This window comes from Coptis chinensis, chromosome 9, assembly GCF_015680905.1.
Source record: "Coptis chinensis isolate HL-2020 chromosome 9, ASM1568090v1, whole genome shotgun sequence".
Taxonomy (NCBI): Eukaryota; Viridiplantae; Streptophyta; class Magnoliopsida; order Ranunculales; family Ranunculaceae; genus Coptis; species Coptis chinensis.
The window spans coordinates 75,585,525-75,609,611 of record NC_141464.1 but is presented as its reverse complement, the minus strand read 5'-3'; the positions used below and the strand labels follow the sequence as shown (position 1 = coordinate 75,609,611).

General features: G+C 34.3%; 1 protein-coding gene across 1 annotated transcript; it reads left to right on the top strand.

The window, feature by feature from the left end:
* The first annotated feature begins 6,279 nt into the window (after positions 1-6,279).
* LOC147478094 (phosphoenolpyruvate carboxylase 2-like) lies at positions 6,280-13,102 on the top strand. Its single transcript, XM_086582063.1, has 11 exons — positions 6,280-6,498; positions 6,668-6,938; positions 7,445-7,836; positions 7,988-8,072; positions 8,357-8,579; positions 8,896-8,999; positions 9,101-9,188; positions 10,322-10,476; positions 10,953-11,951; positions 12,057-12,443; positions 12,548-13,102. The coding sequence occupies exons 2-11, from the start codon at positions 6,774-6,776 to the stop codon at positions 12,842-12,844; spliced, it is 2,895 nt and encodes a 964-aa protein (XP_086438189.1). The 5' UTR covers positions 6,280-6,498; positions 6,668-6,773; the 3' UTR covers positions 12,845-13,102.
* The last annotated feature ends 10,985 nt before the right edge of the window (positions 13,103-24,087 follow it).

The following is a 24,087-nucleotide window of genomic DNA, read 5'->3' as shown; positions in this document are numbered from 1 at the left end:
CTTCTTATGCCAAACAGAGCCTTAGTATTAAACTGTTGAGGAATCAAAAAGATTGTATATAATCATCCTAAATTCCTAATCCTTTCTATCGGAGTTATTACAATATATATGTCCATATTTTTTTTTATATATTTTTCTTTTGTTTTCAAGTGGAAATTTTATTGATAACGAGTTTTACAAATAATTAAGACAAACGTTGAACAAGTTGCATCGTAAGTTTTTTGAATGACAAATTTTATCCTCCTAAATACAAATTTGTTAGAACCTGCTGCCATTATATTATTATGCACAAGTTTATGCAATATTTTAAGGAGCTCAACATACTGCTATGCCAAAAAACCGAAAGTGTGTTAAAATTGAACAGAATAAAACAATGTTGGTTAGGGTTTGTACACTCTATCTAACTCCCAAATACATAAGGTATACATTTACAACGTGTAGCTCTTCCAATGATAGGTGGAGGCAAATGTGTAAAAAAAGACAACGACGACCGACTTAATATGTTGTAGCCCATTCAAAATAATGAAAAGTGACGGGCTTGTCGCAAATGCTTAAAACAAATAGTGGTCCACTTTCATACGTCTTTTAAAACAATGTCTATGCTTTGCAAATCAATTATAGCAAACAAAAAAATAAAACTTCAAACATGATTTTAAGTGACATCTACGTTTTTAAGTGAATCGAACGTGACTACAAATGACAACCGAGCTTTTTTATTAACTAACTACAACAATTCAACAAATTGTTAATTTCCTATAATGTTATAAGTCTATATAACATTATATAGACTTATAATGTTATATATAATGTTATATAGACTTATAAAATATTAACATTGAAAATAAAAAATTACTTTGTTTTGTTTTGTGTTTTTTAAGTGAAAATTTATTGATAATGATAATGTGTTTTACAAATAATTAGGACAAGCGTGCAACAAGCTACGCCGCAAGTTGTTTATAAATTTGTGTTTTTTGTTTTTTGTTTTTTTTTTTTTAGGTTGAGGTCTGACTGTTTGATTAAGAATTGAGAGTGAAAGGAAGGAATGAGAGCATACGAGTTTGTTATTGGTGATTAGAATTATACAAACTGACCGGTTGGGCTTTGGGCCTTTAGCTATTTGTTTTAATCTCATCAACCCATCAAACATTCAAAGACACATTTGTCCCTCTTTAATGGTTTTGAACTCAAAATAAATGATAAATGATAATTTTGTAAGAGCAAAAGGAGAAGTAAAAAAAAGTTTGTTTATTAGAATATTTTTTATTAGTTTTCTTTTTCATACTATTTTTTTTGTTGATAATATTCTTATTATAGTTGTGAAAATTTTGGGGGTGCGGTAGTGGAAGTTTGCTAAAAAAAATTAGGGTGCGAGTCCTTATAGTTTGAAGATTTTTCAAGGCAATTAGTTATATGGTAGTGGAGCTTTTCTAATCTCAAGGGGTGCGAACGCCCCCACACGCACCCCCCATATCCATATATATAAGAAGGGCCCCATACCTCCTTAATAATAGAGATCTACAGAGCTTTAAGACTGAAGATGAGTACGGTCCTTTTTTATGAGCGTTTGCAGCCTTCTGCTGGAACAAGTCCGTGCACATTGCATTAAACTATAAAGTAAGTTACCGCACTTTTTGGTTTTACATTTTTGCAATTTTAGGTGTGATAAGATTTTAATTACTTTTCTTTTCCTCATGTAGGGTAAAATAACTCTGGACCAATTCACAATAATAATTATTTTGTATAGGTTTCCAAGGCTCTTTAGGGAAATATTTTTGTTCCACAACTCCTTTCATGGAATGGAAGCAAGTTGTTGTTGAGAATTTATGATGTAAAGTTACGTTCTTCAATGAGGGACAATAACAGATGTTAGGACATTTTACTCTTATGGATTGTTAAGTATATAGAGAGAGCTTGTATTATTGTACTAGAATTTAACCCGTGGCTATGCCACTCTAGCTATATGGTCAAGCAATCCAGTACAAATGCTTCTAGTAACTAAAGCCAAATCTTTACTTTTAAAAATTTTGTCCCACAATTTTGATGGATGTATGTGTGTAACGTACCATAGAAATTTTCTAAGTGTCTATCAATCCTACCAATTTTTTTGAATTAAAATAGCAAAAAACATGTTATTGCATTCCTACTTTACTTAAAAAGATAAGTAAATTGTTTAAAGTACAATAAAGTATACTAATCTTAATTATGAGGTACATACAATCTAATAGAATGGTTTTAGTAGTCGTTTCTACGGTTGAAAAGGAAATGAACAAACATATATGCATGCAAAGAGTCCTTTGAGTAGAGCAGATGATAACGGTTAAAGGGTGGTCTAGTATGATGCCCAAATGGTATATATAAAGGACTTGAAGTATAACCTCGGCGTCTATCTGAAGTAAAAAGGACTAACGCCACTATATATCGCTCATTATATATTCAATAACCTAGTACTAAAGCACCCAACATTAAGCTGACCAAGTGTCGCATGTCACAATGAGCTGACTGAATTCACCTAAGTGTCTGTGTGTTGGATTATTCAGCTTGAACAATCCCAACTTTTTATGGTTAAAACCTTTCAACCAGAGCATAACCGAAGCTAAGATAGCTTAGGTAGCTATTGATCACACATACCTAAAAAATATAAAAACCAAATAATGATTTAACATTGATAATTAAAAATCAATCACAAACATACCACGATACTAGTTAATATAATTGCCTGGAAGGGTATCTCCAAGGAAACTTGTTGTTTGCGGCAATAAAGCCTTGAACAAATTAGCAAAATAGTTCTTACCCTATTAGAAATCATCGGAATAGTCTCCCTAATATTGGGAGCTATCGTGGTATTTGAATAGGCTCACGGCAATTCTCTTTGCAAATGCTTCACCAAAGCCTTGTCAGACATTACTACATTGAGCACAACTTGCAAACAAAATGGTGTTTCTCGACTACTTTGGGTGACTTCTTGCAGGACTGATTGTACAAATTGTGGTAGTTCTTGCATTGCCTCCTAAGGAACTTTGCAGAATGTGTGGAAGCTTAAATTCTCTACAAGGAACATGTACATTTCGTCCTTTGCTACAATAATAGAATCGCACAACAAAGTACATCATATTAGTATAATTTTCTTTGAGATCAGATTTCCATTAAAACTAAAGTGAATCAAATAAGACAGGTTAAACACCTAAAATAATTTCCTGAACAAAGTCATACACTTAAACTCTCTTCAGACTGCAATGTCAAATAAAGAGATGAGAAAAATGCAATAAATCCACTTGAGCCAAAAACAGATTTTCCTCGAGGAACAAATGAAGATAAATTCGACGTTTCCAACAGTTCACCCACATATACATTTGAGTTACTGAAGCTCCACGCTAGTATTCTGTGACTTTCAACCAGTCGATTTGTTGCTGCATTAAATCCTACATACATTTTGTCTAGAAAATCGCGGACAGATCAATAGAAACATTTAGTAACGCCTTTCTACTCCCACTGAAAAATCTATCATCTGCTTTGGAACCGAGACTGGTGAACACGTTAGCCAAATTATATCCTCGAGTGTGTTCTCTAAATGATTTGGCCTTTGCATTGTTTCCAACATATAAATCTTGAATGGCGGAAGGTAGGTGGCTGAGCAAAGGGAGACTGATTTTTCCTTGCTTACAACATGACCCAAAAAGAAAAAAAATATATATGAACGTAACTGATATCTTAAGGATAATAGAATGAGAAGATACTATATAAGAGCACGTTCGATAAAGATTAAATAACTTACAAATGGTGAGGAAGCATATTTTGGATAGGCAGAATGATTTCCAAAGTCGTATTCCAAGTGATTACCATCTTTGTCGGGTTTTAGTTGTGTAGGACTCTTTGCCGTTAGAATTGGTAGTGTTTTAAAAAGAATGAATGACTAAACCTAATTAGAAAACTTAATAGGACTCTCAAAGTATTAGCACAAATCCCGAGAAAATTAGGACTACCACTTAAGCCCTTATAACTCTGCTTAAAAACTGAGCTGTTTTGTATTATAAATAGCCAGATGGGGAATTCTCCACCCCATCCATCCATTGACTAATAGCCTATTACCTCCGATATACAACCCTATTATAGAATGAGTTTTTTTTTAACATTTGGATTTATACTATTTACACCCCCAATTGGAGATGCCCTTCCAATACAAGTCATAGTCTCCCATAAAAATGTAAGTTGATGCGTAAGGCTAATCATTTGGGTTTGCTCTATAGTGTGCAAGAGTTGTGGGAGGAATATCAGAGGTTGTCATATCTATGGGTGGTAGGTAAGGTATAACAATCTCTCTAGATACTTGACGCCAACATCGGACCCCAAGGTACCATGCAATTACAAACCCTACAAGTATCACTCGTCATTGAGAAAGAAACTTTTCTCTATGACACATATATGACAATCTACGATTCTCAATATTCTCTGGAACATCTGGAATATCTTCATAAGGGGTCGAAAAGATGAAAGAAGAGGCCCAGGGTTGCCACTCAATTCGTATAGCTCATAAAAACTCAATCTGTTGACGAATGTTATGAAAATTATGAGATGGATCATTACCTATTCCACATACTTGAATATGTGGAATAGGTAATGAGTCTCATTTTGTTACAACGGTTTAAACACAAGATGCATTACACAAAAATATTCGTACCACCAATATTAAATCAATAGATAAAATACAATATCAATATAAATATAAACATGCCAAAATCAATAACTAACTAGATAAATAAATAAGATGGAACAATAACTGAATAAATGAGACTTACCGATATAATCCAAACAAAGCCGCACAAATTGCCTTTAACGGCTTTAGTCTCAACTGCGAGGTATAGCCAACGGTAAATGTACACCAATTTTGATTGACCCCATTCATAATCCCACATCCTCTTTACGCCTAAGACAACAACCATCCACCCAACACGTAAGAAACTATCAGAGTTTCCAAATAGTGCCGCAACAATAAAGTAAAAGAAGAGTGCACGTATATATTCTTCGATTGACTCAATGCCAATGTGATAGTCCCTCGGCTTATCCTTTAGCCTATTTAAGTATCTCGAAGTAAACCAACTCATATTTATACCTCCTCCCTTAAAGTGCTCAACTGATAATCTAAAGAACATGTCTTCTTCATCCTCTTCTACAAGATCAAAACCTTCAAAGAAACTCATTGCAGACGTAAAACCTCCAAAATTTCATCAAAATGAACGACATCTCTATAACCAATAGGGATACTCGTGAGCATAGTAAAATCAATAGGGGTAATCCCAAGCTCACCCCATGGGAAATGGAACGTGTGGGTAGATTGTCACCACATCTCAACTATTCCAAACAACAATGCATGATCATTTTTCCTCAAATTTGAATTTAACAAGTTCCCAAATGGTGTGGTGGCTATAATGTTAGTAACTGTGATAAAGTTAGGGTCCGTCTTCAATCTCAAACAATGCCACCATGACATGACATTTAATAGGTGCATTGTCTACACTCATTTTACACGCAATACAACAAACTATTCAACACGATATAAATTCAACTCAAATTTTTTTAACGCAATACAATAAATTCAAACTAATTACACAACAACAAACCTGATATCAACTAACAAAAATAAAAATAAAAAAAATTATAAAACTTACTTGAGATGCCGCCACTCTAGCTATTTGCTACGTGTTGGACGGATGTTGACGCTAATGGTGGGTGTTGGTCGACCCACAACGTAGTGGAAAGTTAAAGCCAAACTCAATTTTGTCCTCCTCATCCACATTGGGGGAGGGAGGGGTTGAGAAGTCATTAAGTGTGAGGTTTAATTGAAAAAATTGAAAGAAAATCGTAATGGGGGTGGAGAATATGAAGTGATTGATCTCATTTGTTTGGAGTTTGTTAAATTAGATTGAGGGGACGAGATATTTTATCCCGTCTCGTTCTAAAATACCAAATGTGATATTTCATTCCGTTTTGGTCTAAAATGTATTGATACTGAATGAAACATTCCCTCCAAAGTTTAAAATCAGATTTGTATTGGGCAACCCTAATAACTTTTCATGAACAAGATAGCTATGCGAGAAAATAATCTTATGTGGCGTCTTAGCGTCTATGTAGAGGTAACAAGTTGGGCTGCTTCTTAGAAATTATTTTCTAGTTCACATTTCTAGTTATAACGACGTTGTTAATAGAAAGTTAAACGTTAAAAAGTATCAAATCTAAGTATCAATGGAAAGAAATAACATATAGGATCAATAAGCGAATATTCTCATTAAACAACAGAAAACAACAAAAAAATAAAAGTCTTCAATGGACCAATAAACAACTGAGCTCTCTCTGAACTCGTCAGAAGCCTTTAAACTAGTCTTTGTTTTTGTTTATAAATAGACACCCAATCCAATCCAGAGTTCTCAGTTCTGTGTTCTGCAATATAAGAGACAGCCCCATTCTGGTGATACTCATCTTTTCTTCTTATATCAACATCATCAGGTGTCCATTCATGTTTATGTACCTTTTATGCATCTGTTTAAAGAAATTGACTTTTTGGAAGTGTTTGTTTTCTAATATGATTGTAGGGGTTTTTTTTGGCTGATCTTATATATCTGCATTGGAAAAATTCAATTTGGGGTGCTAATGTATATGTTGTTGTTGTTGGCAGGTTTTTTCAAGATCTTCTTGGTTTAGTAGTAGGATTTACCGTACCGTGCCCCTTGGCGCATTGGAAGGGTAAGGATCTGTAGTGAAGTTGAGTGGAGGAAGAAGGGATGGCGAGGAATTTGGAGAAAATGGCATCTATAGATGCTCAGCTGAGGCTTTTAGTTCCTGGAAAGGTGTCTGAGGATGATAAGCTTATCGAGTATGATGCACTTCTCTTAGATCGTTTTCTGGACATTCTTCAGGATTTGCATGGTGATGATATTAAGGAAACGGTATGCATCGATTTCTCCTTGTAATGGAATTTGACTTTTAAGTTTCAAGTTTTAGTTCTGACTGGTGAATAAGAAAAAAAAACAGAGTCTACATTTCAATGTGTGACAATGTTTCTGAAGTTTTGCATTTTTTATTGTTTGTTCATCCCTGAGCCGAGCCTGATTCCAAATTCTTAGAATGGGGCACATTGAACTCCATTTCTCAGAGTGTGGTATAGTGGATATGGTTTTGTATGTACTCCAATGACACTTGGACTTAAAAACTTTTGAGGATTCCACTTGGATTAGTAGATTTATGTTGCAATTTCTTCCAGGTTATCTTAGTTGTAGAGAATAAACTCTTTATGGACCTTCTCAATTTTAGTTCTCTAATGATTGTATCTTTATTTTTTGTGATTTACTATTGTTAGCCGTGTTTCATTGAAATTTGAGACTGGGGAAAGATTAAATTCATTCTATTTAGTTGGCAAATGGCTTAACCTATTCCTCATCATGTTCTGCTTCAGGTTCAGGAGTGCTATGAGCTTTCTGCTGAGTACGAGGGGAAGCATGATCCACGTAAATTGGAGGAGCTGGGAAGCATGTTAACGAGTTTGGATCCTGGGGACTCTATTGTTGTTGCTAAATCATTCTCCCACATGCTTAACTTGGCAAACTTGGCTGAAGAGGTTCAGATAGCTTACAGGCGACGGATCAAACTCAAGAAGGGTGATTTCGCGGATGAGAACTCTGCAACGACTGAATCTGACATTGAAGAGACTTTCAAGAAACTTGTAACACAGCTGAATAAATCTCCTGAAGAAGTTTTCGATGCTCTAAAGAATCAGACTGTTGATCTGGTTTTTACTGCGCATCCTACTCAGTCAGTCCGAAGATCTTTGCTCCAGAAACATGGAAGGTTTGATCTCATATTATTGTTGTCTATTACTGATATGTTAAAATTACTTATATTCTTTTTCTTTTCTCGCCATCTACGTTTTCCTTGAACAGCTCTTAATATGTTAGTTAGGCGCTTAATGGATGTAGGGTTTTTGTTTTTCTCTTTTCAGGATACGGAATTGTTTGGCTCAACTGTATGCCAAGGATATTACTCCTGATGACAAGCAGGAGCTTGATGAAGCTCTTCAAAGAGAGGTAATTTTAAATCCCAACTTATGGATATTACAAGTTGAAGGGCACTGGATGTACAAGAAAACCTGAAGTACTTGTTTCCTTAATAGTGTCCTGCGCACAGAAACCAGCATGAGAATTGACCACCATTTTCCATTTGCAGTATGATTTTAACCCTCCCCCTCCCCCGGCAAATGCCTGGTCTTTTTTATAATAAAAAAAAAACTGGTATATCCTTTTAGAGCCAAAAGGAAGAATTTAGGTGAATGCTCGATTGCAGCATGCTGATTTTTCTTTCCTATGTGCAGATTCAAGCTGCATTTCGTACTGATGAAATCCGTAGAACTCAACCGACTCCCCAAGATGAGATGAGAGCTGGGATGAGCTACTTCCACGAGACTATCTGGAAGGGTGTCCCGAAGTTTTTACGACGAGTTGATACAGCTTTGAAAAACATAGGGATAAATGAGCGTCTTCCTTACAATGCTCCCCTCATTCAATTTTCTTCATGGATGGGCGGGGACCGAGATGGTAAGTTCCCTTGTCAAGACTGAATATGTACTATCTACCGCCAATGCTTATGTTTTGTCAATTAGATTTCGATGATATCATATTACTAGCATTTCGGAAGAGGTGATTTAGAAGACCACTCATATTTGATTACAAATTAGCTAGAATTAATACCTTGTGCATTGTTTTTGTTTGATATACTAGATCGTTACGGTCTTCTTGAAGTTGAATGTTTTTTATCTGATTTATCTTTTGAATGTGCTTGTGCTTGTGTGCTTTGTCCTCCCAAAACTAGAAGATCAGTTAGCCTAATATATTTTTCATATGGAATGTGTAGGAAATCCAAGGGTAACTCCTGAGGTTACTCGAGATGTATGCTTATTGGCTCGATTGATGGCTGCTAATTTGTATTATTCCCAGATAGAGGAGCTTATGTTTGAGGTATGGAAAAGCTTTGTTCTCTTAGATCCAACAATTGTTTACGTACTTGTTATATTCTGTTTCAATTCTTATCATTCACCATCATAAATATTTCTGTGCAGTTGTCTATGTGGCGTTGCACTGATGAACTTCGTGTCCGCGCTGAGGAACTTCATGCGTCCACCAAGAAAGATTCAAAGCACTACATAGGTATGTCATGTACTCTATATTTCAATAAACTACTTTTTTCTTCAGAGGGTATTATTTCAAAACCTTATTATTCAAATAAAAAGTGGAATCGCAAAGTATTATTGTCTATCAGGATCCACATAACTTGTGCTTTTCTTATCTATCTCGGCTGCGTACTGTTACGGAAAGTGGTCGCCTTCTTCGACCAGTAACTGCCTGATCAGCTGGAATAGCTCAAGTAGACAATCTGATATTCTGATTCCTAAGTGCTTTTCACAAGTAGCTGAAGCTTGTACTTTTGTTAGTCCAGACTCCAAAGACAACAGATTGGGCTTGATCAAGACATCCAATGGAGAGAATTTGAGTTAAATTTAGTGTTAGTATGATCAGGAAAGAAAAATCTGTTTTGGTACTGGATGGAATGTTATTTACATTTCTCTTCAACTAATTGATCACTTTAGTGGAAATGATTAGTTCCATTGCTAAGATCATTTAAGCAGGTTTCTTGAATACAGGTCCACACATACATCCTGCATATCATCCTTGCAATAAACAGCCACTCATGTATCACGAGGTGTGAGCCCAACATGATGTGCCTAAAGATGGTGTCATATTGACCAGCCTCATATGCACACACATGTGCCTATCTACATTTAGAAGCTATTCTAGAAACCATTTTCTTGTTTCTTAAAAAGTGTTAAATTGTTAATGCTATGTGCACTAGTGCACTACCAGGAAACTTAGAAACTAACTAAGAACTGGAGTAATAAATTTGAAGATGGCGTGGGTCTAATGAAAGGATTAATTTCATCTTGCATTTGTTTAGATCGAGGCCACAAGTTGAGAACTGACATTATAATATATTCCCCTCGTATATTCTACCCGTGTCTTTTTATAGTATGAATCTGTGCCTACTGAAATTTTATGAAACTGCCTTATTCAGTATATATATCTATTGCTTTCAAAGCATTCAATTTTACTGAATTGAAACATTCTGTACATTTCTAAGTATTTGGTCTAATTCCTAATGATTTTTTTCTGGAGGTAGAATTGCATTCGAGTGAAGATGTACTCTATGCAATTTATTAAAAGTGCTCTTGGAATCTCATAGTTGGTAAATCTCATCAGTTCTTTACCTTTTTTTGTGGTTGCAGAATTTTGGAAGCAAGTTCCTCCAAATGAACCTTATCGTGTTCTTCTTGGCGATGTGAGGGATAAGTTGTATCAAACACGTGAGCGCTCTCGCCATCTACTATCAAGTGGGATCTCTGACATACCCGAGGAGGCAACTTATACCAACCTTGAGCAGGTATCTTTATACTCTTTATTTAATTATTTTTCTGTGTGTTATTAGTACAACTAAAATATGTTCATTACCACTGAAGGAACTAATCTAATTAAAAATATCCAAGTGTGAGAATATCTACATAAAGAACTACGCCTTCTTTCAGTGCCTTCAATGGTAAACATGGTTCATTTACAAAGAGTTTTTTTTTTTTTTTTTTGGGGGGGGGGTGGGGAGAGAAAAAGAAACAGAGAGAAAAGAGTTTGACTTTGACAAAGAATTGAGAAAGAAATATTACTAAGCAAAGATTTGGACTGAGACATCACATCAAAGCAGAGGCCTCATTTGGGTAGTGTACTGAGAAATAGTTTACGTAGCAGTTACATAGAAAAATAAAGCAAAATAGAAAACTACTTTAGCTGATCCAATGTTATGTTCTTTAGGTATTTGTCTGTGATCATCATGAGTGTATTGACTGTTTTAATCTTTTTGGTTTCTAGTTCCTCGAGCCTCTTGAGCTTTGTTACAGATCGCTCTGCACCTGTGGAGATAGAGCAATTGCTGATGGAAGCCTTCTAGATTTCTTGCGTCAAGTTTCTACCTTTGGTCTGTCACTTGTGAGACTTGATATAAGGCAAGAATCAGACAGGCACACGGATGTCGTAGATGCCATCACGACACACTTGGGTATCGGATCCTATCGTGAGTGGTCTGAAGAGCAGAGACAGGAATGGCTCTTATCTGAACTCAGTGGCAAGAGGCCACTGTTTGGTCCTGATCTTGCAACGACTGAAGAAATCGCTGATGTTTTGAACACATTTCATGTCATAGCAGAACTTCCTTCTGATAACTTTGGTGCATACATTATCTCAATGGCCACTGCACCATCTGATGTGCTTGCAGTGGAACTCTTACAGCGTGAATGTAGAGTGAAAAAGCCGTTGAGGGTCGTGCCATTGTTTGAGAAGCTTGCAGATTTGGAGGCTGCTCCTGCTGCATTGGCTCGTCTCTTCTCAATAGACTGGTACAAGAACAGGATAAACGGGAAGCAAGAAGTCATGATTGGTTACTCTGACTCTGGGAAGGATGCCGGGCGTTTTTCTGCTGCTTGGCAATTATATAAAGCTCAAGAGGAGCTTATAAAGGTTGCAAAGGAATATGGCGTGAAACTGACAATGTTCCATGGCAGGGGCGGGACAGTCGGGAGAGGAGGTGGTCCTACCCATCTGGCTATTTTGTCTCAACCACCAGACACGATTCATGGTTCTCTTCGTGTGACAGTTCAAGGAGAAGTCATTGAGCAGTCTTTCGGGGAAGAACACTTGTGCTTTAGAACGCTCCAGCGTTTCACTGCTGCTACACTTGAGCATGGTATGCATCCCCCTGTCTCACCAAAGCCAGAATGGCGTGCACTTATGGATGAGATGGCTGTCATAGCAACTGAGGAATATCGTTCCATTGTCTTCCAAGAACCAAGATTCGTCGAATACTTTCGCCGTGTAAGTATTGCATTGCAAGGACGGACCAAACTATCTATTCATATTTTTAATGATGCCAATATTGCTTTTGATAACCAATAGTATTTATTTATTTTCCTATTTCAGGCAACGCCAGAGTTGGAATATGGTCGGATGAACATTGGGAGTCGTCCATCAAAGAGAAAGCCAAGTGGTGGAATTGAATCACTTCGTGCTATCCCGTGGATTTTTGCATGGACTCAGACGAGGTTTCATCTCCCTGTCTGGCTTGGTTTTGGGTCTGCTTTTAAGATTATCATTGAAAGAGACATCAGGAATTTCCATATGTTGCAAGAGATGTACAACGAATGGCCATTCTTCAGAGTCACGATTGACTTAGTTGAAATGGTGTTTGCTAAGGGAGATCCAGGCATTGCTGCTTTATATGACAAGCTTTTAGTGTCAGAGGATCTGTGGTCGTTTGGAGAGAAGTTGAGAACCAATCATGAAGAAACTAAGAGCCTCCTCCTGAAGGTGAAATGAAGCACTGCTATTTTTCGTTCTTATGACTACGATCATAACAGGTTCTCATTTAGCTGTTTCAACTCATTACTTATTCTTCTGTATTGTCTTTGTAGATTGCTGGTCACAAGGAGATCCTCGAAGGAGACCCTTATTTAAGACAGAGGCTCCGTCTTCGTGATTCTTACATTACAACCTTGAATGTTTGCCAAGCGTATACATTGAAGCGGATCCGAGACTCCAACTACCATGTGAAATTGAGGCCGCATTTGTCAAAGGATATTGGTGAATCCAACAAACCTGCAGCAGAGCTGGTGAAGCTAAACCCGACAAGTGAATATGCTCCTGGTCTGGAAGACACACTCATCTTGACCATGAAGGGTATTGCTGCAGGAATGCAGAACACGGGCTGAAGCCGAACCATTCTATTTTTCCCTAATAGATCAAATCCGGCAAAGTTACACCTATTTAAAATTTATAGGAGATGCGTGATATCTATCTATATTTTCCCTAAGGGCTGAAGCTGGCCATGTTTTGGACTTGAACTTAGGTTACTGATGTGAATGGGATGTATGAGCAGAGAGATACCTATAAAAAATATATAGCAACGGCTTCAAGGTTTTCATGAAAACTATTACGTTACTAATGCAAATAAACTTTGGTTTGTCCAATTTGCAGTGAAGAAACTTATGCTCCAGGACTTAAACATGGCAAAAAACACGCGTATTTAGGCAACATAAGATTTCTACCACTTAACCATATTAGTTCTTTTCATTTTTGTTGTCTGCATGTTCGATCGCCTTCTATTGACGTTCTTTAAATTATTGCCTTTTTTAATGGAATTCATGGCATATATGAAGATGGAATGTTCTTAATGATGATTGAATATATATATATCAGCTTATTTGATGATGTTTAACAATGTTAAAAGATGATTGCAAAATCGAAAAATCTGGGCTGAAAAATAGGTTATAGATTTCCAAATGAACCAAATTTTTGTGGAAAATCTATCCATAGTTAGAAAATCATATCTACAAAATATTAGCTTTTAACTCATCTTGTAAAGGGGCGTAGTATAAACCGTGGTATAAAAAACCATGGTAAACGAATCCCTCCCTATATATATATACTAGAATTTAACATGTGGCTATGCCACTCAAGTCATTATGGGTGAATTTAGCAAAATAAAATCGTGTCAATTTATTATTTTAACCCCAATTTTATTGAAAAAAAATCAAGAGTGTTTCCACTATTATTTTACGTTTAAATTGAACTTTTGTACATCATACATACTCAATTTCACACGGCAATATGCCCATAAAAGTAATGCACCCACAAGTGCTTCAAATCCCATGAGTAAATATGCTTATGCCAACAAAACTTGAATAATTGTAAGTCCCTTTATAAGAATTAGAAAAATAAATAAAAAGTCAATAATAAACTCCTATAATCCAAGGTATATATTACTATCAATAAGAACCTAAAGCTCAAGGGTTATACAAACACTGTTGGAGCACTATTAGGCTCTTAGTGAGAACTTGTCGCACATGTGTGTACTTAGACTAAACGTTGAAGCACACCCCATCCGCATCGTTAAACAAGTAAATGCAATTTTTGCCAATGACAATCTTCTTGAGAGAAATTTTGTGGGTCTTTTGGCTTACTTGTTTTTAATCTTGCTAAATACATAGTGAGATTAACTTATTCAATCATGAGCACATAATTATTATCATCAATAGTTCTGCAGATAGTCTTACGGTAGAACATGCTTGGATCAAACAACCAAGATCCCAAATTGATATCAAATGTTTTCTGCTAAATGACATGTCTGCAAGTCTGCAATCCAATGGACTACCAAACGAAGTGTCAACAGCCAATAACAAAAGCAGTAACTAATATGAACTGCTGAAGTAACAAAAAGTTCTCAAGTTTTCTTGATTTTATAAGCATCAAAAAGTTCGAAGACAGTAGCTAAATGAATTCAATGTATCTAATTAATCACAACCATTACACAATTACTACAAAAATGCATAAGAGATCATATGTAAGATGCACTACAAATTATGCATGTCATTACATTAAACAAACAAAGATATTTCAAATAACCAATATAGAGCCCATGGAGCTTCAAATAGGCCCAATTAAAACATGGCTATTGTAAACAAATTTATAAGTTTGCTACTCAAAGATACTACTGTACTGGGAATATTTCGATTTGCCACTCAAAGATACCACTGGGAATAGGTTTGCTACTCAAATGAACTTCCAAAATTTGCTCTTAATGCCTCTAATACCCAATTTGCAAACTTCAATGGGTGGGGAATCTGTCAGTTGCCAAAATATTGTCTTCTTTATTTCCTTCGTTGGAAATAAATATATTAATAAGTTTATTTCCTTCGTTGCCAAAATAAGTTCTTGCATAAATATAATAATAGTTAAAATCATATATCCATTAATAAGTAAAAACAAAATGGATCCTTGCTAAATCCAGCATATATGCAACCAATACTATTGCATAATAAGCTAAAGACAGCCCACAACCAATGCTCAAGACAACATGGGGCAGTTTAGTAGCTAGCTATTAAAAAGTGAGCCCAATTGACAATGAAATCTAAACTTCTGTAGCCACTTCTTGCAACTAATCTTAATCACAAAGCCATAGCCAATATTTCACAATGCAATGATGAAAATATAATATTTTGTCAATCCGACTATGTTCGTTATACAATCCAAGGATATGAACCATTAGTTTCCAAACTTCTGACCCAAATATGCAACTTAATTGTATCTTATGAAGAGGGTGCTTTCTTGCCTACCTTTATCTACTTGTTCCGATCTTAGTGTGAGATAGTCTTCATGTGTCACATTCTCCAAATGTTAGTTTCAATTTAACCCAAAATCCTTTGTACCTGGATTTAACATAATTAATAACTGTCAAATGATAACTAAATTCATATACTGTGAGGTACGGTTATGAAATCCTAATAAGTGCACACAAAGTCACAATACAAAGAGGCTGAAAACATCCAAGAAACTACAACCTTAATATAAAAATTTATCGAAACTAAAATATCATATTATAAATTATGAGGATTCAAAAATCTGATAAAAAGAGAGGATACTGATTCTCGATACTCAAGTGATGATATCATAAGAAGTAAAAGTTCTACTTGTGCCTTGACTTATACTTTTTTGTTGTTGTTGCATCCTTGACCATGCACTTATGCAACACAATAAACATGGGAAATGAGTCCAGCACAAACATTTGGGATTGGGAAACGATACATTCTTCTGCATTTAGTTTCCCACTCTACACGTCTTTACAACTACAAAATGCACAAAATGAAGCATACATCTACAGACAAATAAGACATAGCTTTTCAAATATAAATACTGAAAAATAACTTTTCCACTAACTTACTTGCTTCCATTATAACTAATTCTTCACTCTTACATTTTCTTGTAACTCAGACACGTTCTCAGTCATGTTGACTGAAAAAGTTCCCATTCAACAACATGTAAACCTTCCATTGATTAGTTCAATCTTGCAAAAGAAGCGTTGAAGTCTCTGCACTCTGTACATACCGAAATGAATGTAGATTCTTTGTTGTTCTGTGCATAGAAATAAACTTGAACAATTAGAAGAAAATGACGTTAAAATGTACTTGCCTTCACAACTGTCGTTTAATCCCGAGGAATCTTATTCAATAGAAAAGATTTATTCATGTATCAATGGATTTTGCCAAAATCCCATCCCGCCGAAATCTAAATTGAGTGTTAAAGACATAGTTTTCATTACGCCCATAAAACTATGCACTGAATCACTATGTAAACTAAATACAAATTAATATTACCTGTTGAAGAAGAGACTAAGAGTGGTGGATAGAGCATGACGCAGTAGAGAGAACTGAGATAGATAAATCATGTTAAAATTCTTACTAAAGAGAAGAAGATAGTATTGAAGAAGGTTACTGAAAAAACAGTGTAGAAAAAGCAACAAAACTCACTGACAATGAAGTAATGAAATTTTTTTTACCTTAAACTGCATGAGGATTGCATCGGGAGATCTTTGCACTCAAACGTGACAGGGTGAGAAGAAGGGTGTTACCTTACTGGTTAGGAAGAAAAAAGGATTGTAAGGTATCTTCGTGAGGAAGAGGAAAGAGTGAAAGATGTAGGGGTTTTTTTTTTTTTTTTTTAAAAAACCCGATTTGTTTATTGGTAACTAAAAGTAATTTGAAGAAAAAAGAGATAATTTCCTAATTTTGTGGGTATTAGCAAGTATTATAATTACCGTCAGATCATCCCAAAACTAAAAGTGATTTGAAGGAAAAAGAGAGATTAGCCGGATGAAGGATTCTATTCTTATTTCTTAGTTTTGTGGGTATTAGTAAGTGTTATATATAATTACCGTTAGATCATGCCAAAACTACTTTCTCCCTGACCGCTTGATATAAATCTATAAAAAACCAAACTGCTTTATTATATAGATGATTCACAACACCAGGGAAATACTCTCCGAAGAGTTTGTCGATAAGAAGGTTATGAGGATTAATATCATCAGTACGTTATAATTTAGATAAATTTAGATAAGTTAGAATTTAAATAAGTTAGATAAATTATTTAGATAAGTTTAATAAATTCTAGATAAGTTAGTAGTAATTTCTTTGAGTACGTTTTTATAAAGATTGTTTCCTAATTGGAATCAACTTACTCTTTAATCGTGCAGGTCTACCGTCAGATGTACTGATTGTATTAACTATTAGCCATCCGATGTAGGATTCACGCAAACCACTTAAAAACCAAGTTGTTTTATTAACTTTCCAAAGAGTTTGTCGATAAAAAGGCTATGCGAACTAATATCATAAGTACGTTAGAATTTAGATAACTTTAGATAAGTTAGAATTTAAATAAGTTAGATAAGTTATTTAGATAAGTTTCATAAATTCTAGATAACTTAGTAGTAATTTCTTTGAGTATGTTTTCATAAAGATTATTTCCTAATTAGAATCAACTTATTTTTTAATCGTGTCGATCTATCGTCAGATGTACTGATTGTATTAATTATTAGTCATCGATATGAGGATTAATATCATCAGCACGTTAGAATTTAGATAACTTTAGATAAATTAGAATTTAAATAAGTTATTTAGATAAGTTTCATAAATTCTAGATAAGTTAGTAATAATCTCTTTGAGTATGTTTTTATAAAGATTGCGCTTTATTATATAGAAGATTCACAACACCAAGAACTCTCCAAAGAGTTTGTCGATAAGAAGGCTATGAGAATTAATATCATCAGCACGTTATAATTTAGATAATTTTAGATAAATTTAGATAAGTTAGAATTTAAATAAGTTAGATAAGTTATTTAGATAAATTTCATAAATTCTAGATAAGTTAGTAGTAATTTCTTTGAATACATTTTTATAAAGATTGTTTCCTAATTGGAATCAACTTACACTTTTTCGTGCCGGTCTACCGTCAGATGTACTGATTGTATTAACTATTAGCCATCCGATGTAGGCTTCACACAAACTACTTAAAAACCAAGTTGTTTTAGATAAATTTAGATAAATTAGAATTTAAATAAGTTAGATAAGTTATTTAGATAAGTTTAATAAATTCTAGATAAGTTAGTAGTAATTTCTTTGAGTACATTTTCATAAAGATTGTTTTCTAATTGGAATCAACTTACTCTTTACTCGTCGGTCTACCGTCAGATGTACTGATTGTATTAACTATTAGCCTTCCAATGTAGGCTTCACACAAACCACTTAAAAATCAAGTATAAATTTAGATAAATTATAATTTAAATAAGTTAGATAAATTATTTAGATAAGTTTCATAAATTCTAGATAAGTTAGTAGTAATTTCTTTAAGTACATTTTCATAAAGATTGTTTCCTAATTATAATCAACTTACTCTTTACTCGTGTCGGTCTACCGTCAGATGTACTAATTGTATTAACTATTAGCCATCCGATGTAGGCTTCACACAAACCACTTAAAAACCAAGCTGTTTTATTATTATTATTATTATTATTATCTTTAATATATATAAAAACGAGGGGTCGAGTGAATAGTGAAGGTGTGTGGACGTAGGGGCATTTTTGGTAATTATATATATATTTTTTATTAATATTTTAAAATTTTGAGGGGCAAAATAGTATTTTAACGTTTATAAGTTTTAATATATATATATATATATATATATATATATATATATTCTATGGATCCCACGTGGGTACCACGTGCACAGTAGCTAGTTATTATTATATATATAGGGGTTGGCTACTTTGACAGCTTATTTTGACATCTATAACTTACACAATGAACTAAGAGCTAATTTTTTGGGAATATGTTCTCCATACAATAGAGATCATCTCCACAAATTATCAAGACATTTGAATATGTCTAACCTTATCAAAAGTTGTGTTTAAGTTCAATATTTATCTAACGATCTACAATTTTAGCACTCTTTTTAATAAAGCTAGACATATCCAATCTTCCTATCTTAGATAGAATCTCCACCAAAACTCGTCTCAATTGGATATGTCTAGCTTTATTAAAAAGAGTGCTAAAATTGTAGACCGTTAGATAAATATTGAACTTAAACACAACTTTTGACAAAGTTAGACATGTTCAAATGTCTTGATATATATATATATATATATATATATATATATATATATATATATATATATATATATATATATATATATATATATATCTCTCTCTCTCTAGACTCTCTCTCCTTAAACTCTCTCTTGGGAGAAAAAAATGGTAACTCTCTCTCTCTCTCTCTCTCTCTCTCTCTCTCTCTCATAGATTGGCAAACTTAGTTCATTACTTCTTTTTCTTTTTTGGGTTGAATCTTAATTTGAAATTTTAAGTAAACAATATTTAAAACTAAAACATTGGATCTCTAGTAAATTAATTTCTTGTACTGAGATAAAGGCAGTTCTTATTAATATAAAGATTGTTAACAATACTCATCTAGAAAATCATTTGGGAGAAATAAATACATGAAATTCTAGTGACATCACTCAATCACTTGACGAGTAAATTCACATTATGGTATCACAAAATTATAAAAACTCAAATCCACTTAAGAATGGTTTAACCATTAAATCTCAGCTGGGTTGCTCGAACTAGCAACCATATTAGAGGGGGGAAAAATTGTGGAAACAGATTTAATTTTAATTTTGTTTGTGAACCATACATGTTCATAAGGTCCTCAATTTCTATATAATTTCTCAGAAACTGAGAGGCATTTGTGTCTTGCTGTTTAATCAAGAGATTTTATAGATCTCTCATTCTTTGCATGTATAATAAGAGTTTTGCCTTGCATCAGGAAAAGAGAGAAAGTGTAATAAAGAGAGAGAGAGCCCGATATTACGTGTGAGAATAAATAGGGAGGAGATTACGTGAGTTGCCTTTTATTTTCCAAAAAAAATTACGCGAGAGTGAAAATAGATTAGTTTACGTGAGTTACCATTTTTACTCCCAAGTCCGTTTAAGGATGTACGTGTCTAAGAGCTTAACTATATATCAACTTAACAAAACAGCTCGCTTTCCTGGCTCGCGGTTGGGATTCGTTTTCAGCGTTTTCAGCGTTTTCAGCGGCTGCCACGTTAGATTAAGAATTAATTAAATATCTTAAATTAGCACGATTAGAATTAAAGTGTTCATTACCCTTCGTCTCCTCACTCCTAACCACTCTTTCTCTCTCTCAAATCAAAGAAAACGGCTTGCAATTAATTATACACGATTATACGCTTTCTCCAGTTATCCAAACTAGTTCCGATCTCTCTCAAGCTATGATTCTATTAGAAAGATCAATGTGTTGTCTTCTTCACCCAAAGCCAACGCATGCCATGTACAAGGTAAAGTTTCTATCATCCTTTCTTCTTTTGCTTTGGTTGTTCTTTTTCCCCAAATTTCAAATGGTTTATGTTTTGATTCAATTAAACTATTGGTATTTTATTGGCTGAAATTTGGGTCTCACAAAACTATAAAAGAAACTATTTAGTTCAAAGTGTGCGTGTCTCGCCGATTTATTTGGTTTTTGTAATTCAAATATTCTGCTAGAAGGAATGAAAGGCTTAAGAGAAAGAAGGGTGTGATTGGGCAAGAGAAGAAAACACCTTAGTATGGAATCTGGAAAGGAAAGCAATTCGAAAAGGTTTGAGAGTGTGAGGAAGTCTTTACCTTAAAACTTCTCTGTAAGTTGATCTGAGACTCCAATTGTTGCTCTGAGATATTCTTTGAGAAGCAGTTGAAAGGAAAATAAGAAGCCCCCTTTGGCAGGAAACTTTGACAAGTCTTTAATTGATGATGAACGTAGTAAGATCACAACAAGGTGAACTCGCAGAATTTGATTTTGGGAATGTGCCGTTCTTTTTTATCAGTATTTGGAGATGTGGGAACTCAATTTTTTGCTAGGTTTTTAGTTAATGACTGGCTTATAGTTTTTCATTGGTTATAGAAGAACTTCAAACATGTAAGGTTCTATGCTATATTGCAGTTTGATTTGATCCTTTGTGGGTTTGGTTTTTGTAATTCCTTATAGAATTAAATTACAGTCTAAAAAAAAATATTCATTATAAATTTATACAAGAATCAAATAAGTTGAAGGCTCTTCTTTTTTACTTCTTCATAGTGTAGAACATATTTATTTGTGCAAATAATACAATTTGACATGAATTTGCATCTTTTTGGTGGGCTATTTTTCTCATTTTTGTTATGTTAGGATCATACTCTCAAGTGGAAACTCTAACCATTGATTCCTTCGTATCTAACTCTTAAGGTTTAATGGGATGAGGTCCATTGATGAGAAAACCATGACCAACAAGGATGTTGTAAGCGGTTCTTCTTATGAGGAGTTGAAGTCTAGGCATTGATGTATGTCCATTTAATTGCACTTGAGATTTTGTAAACCCTTGAAATTGTATCATTTGGGACAAATTATAATCCACTTTAGTTCTACAATATTTTTTTCAGCTTCTTCTCGACTTCAATTGAAGTTAACCAATCTTAGAAACACCATGGATAACCATTTAATATCTCTTTGAAATGCACTTTTTAAATTCCAGTGGCAACCATGCATATTTTACGAGTTTCATGTTCTTCTTTATTAATACATTTCAGCTCGACTAACATGGCATCTCATTATTAGCTAATTAAATATGGCTATATATTTCCAAGTAATTACATTGTTTAGTCAAAAATTAATTTTTTGAGAATGGGGTACTTGCTTTGCTACAACATGATTATAACATGATTATGTTGTTCTTGCTATATAATTTTAATTGACGTGGGCTTGCTATACTTAACAAAACATGTCTGTTTTTTGACTCACGGCTGGGATTCGATTTCAGAGGGTATAAATCAAGGGTTACAATAATGCCACCAAAGCATGTGAGTTGGATTAGAAATTAATTAGAGCCTTAATTGTTAAAAAAAACCTTTGTGTCTCCAAACTCGGGAATTGATTAATTTGTGAAACCCCTTTGGCTTCTTTTCGTTCTCAACAGAGAATAAACACCACACATTAATTCTCATCAGCAAAGAAATTTGTGGAAATCTCATTTCTGATATTTTTATCTTGCTTCGCGGTTGGTCAAATTGTCTGTTAAGTTTCTTCTTCTTCCTCCTCAAATTGTCTTTTCAAAAGGAAGAGAATTATATTTCGATTCCGTTTTGTAAGCTTTTATTTCCATATTCTTTTATTCATTCATACTCAATGAAGAATTCTTTTGTAAGAGATTTTGTGGAAGAGGGAAGAACTGCCCTATTTATATAGATGGGATATATTTATATCCCCTGCTTAGAGCATATAGCTTGAAGGTTAAGTCATACGATTTAAGTAACTTACGAATTGTTTTTTTTTTAACGGAGACACATTTATTGCTGTTTTGAGTTGTTGGAGCGGTCGCTGCTGGAGCTGGCACTGTGTAGAGAAATGCAAGAGCTAAAGCAACCATTGCGTCTGAGGTGCGGTCCTGCATAGCCTTGAAATCTTGATATGGTTATAGTGTAGCGTGTAAGGTCGCAAGGAGCCATCTTTGCTTGCCCATCGAATCTTATCGCATTTAATGTTCATTTGACATATGTGAATATGTCAGAACAACTGTGTTTCAGTGTTTGTGCATGTGTTGCCAAATCTCAATAGCTTGAAAAACATGGTTAAGATATATGAACAGAATCTTCTATATTTAGCACCATTTATTGATCTAGAACACGATTGTAATGTTTCACTATTTGGTCAATTGCCCTGCACCTTTTTCATCATGGTAAAATCCACTTACGGAACATAGGTGTTATAGTACTACAAGTCTACAAGTAATAATGGTGATATAACAGTGTTTCTGGGGACAACGTTGTTATCTATGTGTGGCTGTTTGCAAGCAGAAAAGGTTAAGCAAGTGTTCACATGGAAGGAAATTATCAGTTCAATATTTCCTTAAAGGTTTTAAAAAATAAGGTCTTCTACGTTTTTCACAGGGATTTCTAGGAAAGGCTATGGATCAACTCCTATCACAAGAAAACAAGAGAAAAGACTTTGGATCCCCAACTACCTCACTCTTGGCTGGCAAGTATGGCCGCTGGACTTAATTCATACATAAGGTCAGATTCTAATACATGTGATTCCCACTTTGGCACTTGCAAGACCCTTAAGGCCTTAATGGTTGTTTATTCTTGATTTATCAAATGCTTAAGAGTTCGTATCTGAGACGATTTATTTTGACTTTTAGAGAATCCAAAGCTGAAATTTAATAATAATAATAATCTACTTAACAAAACAGGGCTGTTTTTATACCCAACGGCTGGGATTTGATATGAGGGGTATAAATCGAGGGTCGGGACGACTGCCACGATGACAACCAAGAGTTGGATTAGAAATTAATTAGAGTCTTAATTGTTAAAATAAACCCTTCGTGTCTCCAAACTCGGGAATTGATTACTTTGTGAAACCCCTTTGGCTTCCTTTCGTTCTCAACAGAGAATAAACACCACACATTAATTCTCATCATCAAAGAAATTTGTGGAAATCTCATTTCTAATATTTTTATCTTGCTTCGCGGTCGGTCAAATTGTCTAATCAGTTTCTTCTTCTTCCTCTTCAAATTGTCTTTTCAAAAGGAAGATAATTATATTTCGATTCCGTTTTGTAAGTTTTTATTTCCATATTCTTTTATTCATTCATACTCAATGAAGAATTCTTTTGTAAGCACTATAAGAAATTTCTTTTGTAAGCTTCTTCCAATTCCAATAAGACTTAAGAGTATTATTATTTTGTAAGCACATAAGATTTATCCACATGAAATAAGACTCAATAACGTCATTATTCTTCTGATCTATCTTATGTAAATCTGATTTGACGACTTTTCATTTCGACTAATTATGTTGCAGGATTTCGCTATGAAAGAAAAGATAATTGCCACTGTAACAGGTGGGCTCACTTTGAATTCTAATATTTATTGCTCATGGTTGTAAAACATTGTTGCTATTGGCTGCTACCTTATATTTTTCTTCTTAAAACTTGACATTATTCATATTGGCTTTGAATGCCACAAAGTGTTGAGACATATATTGCGAATTCTTAAGCTTTCTGTTATGATAAAAAGATCCCTTTGATTGTGAAAATCCTA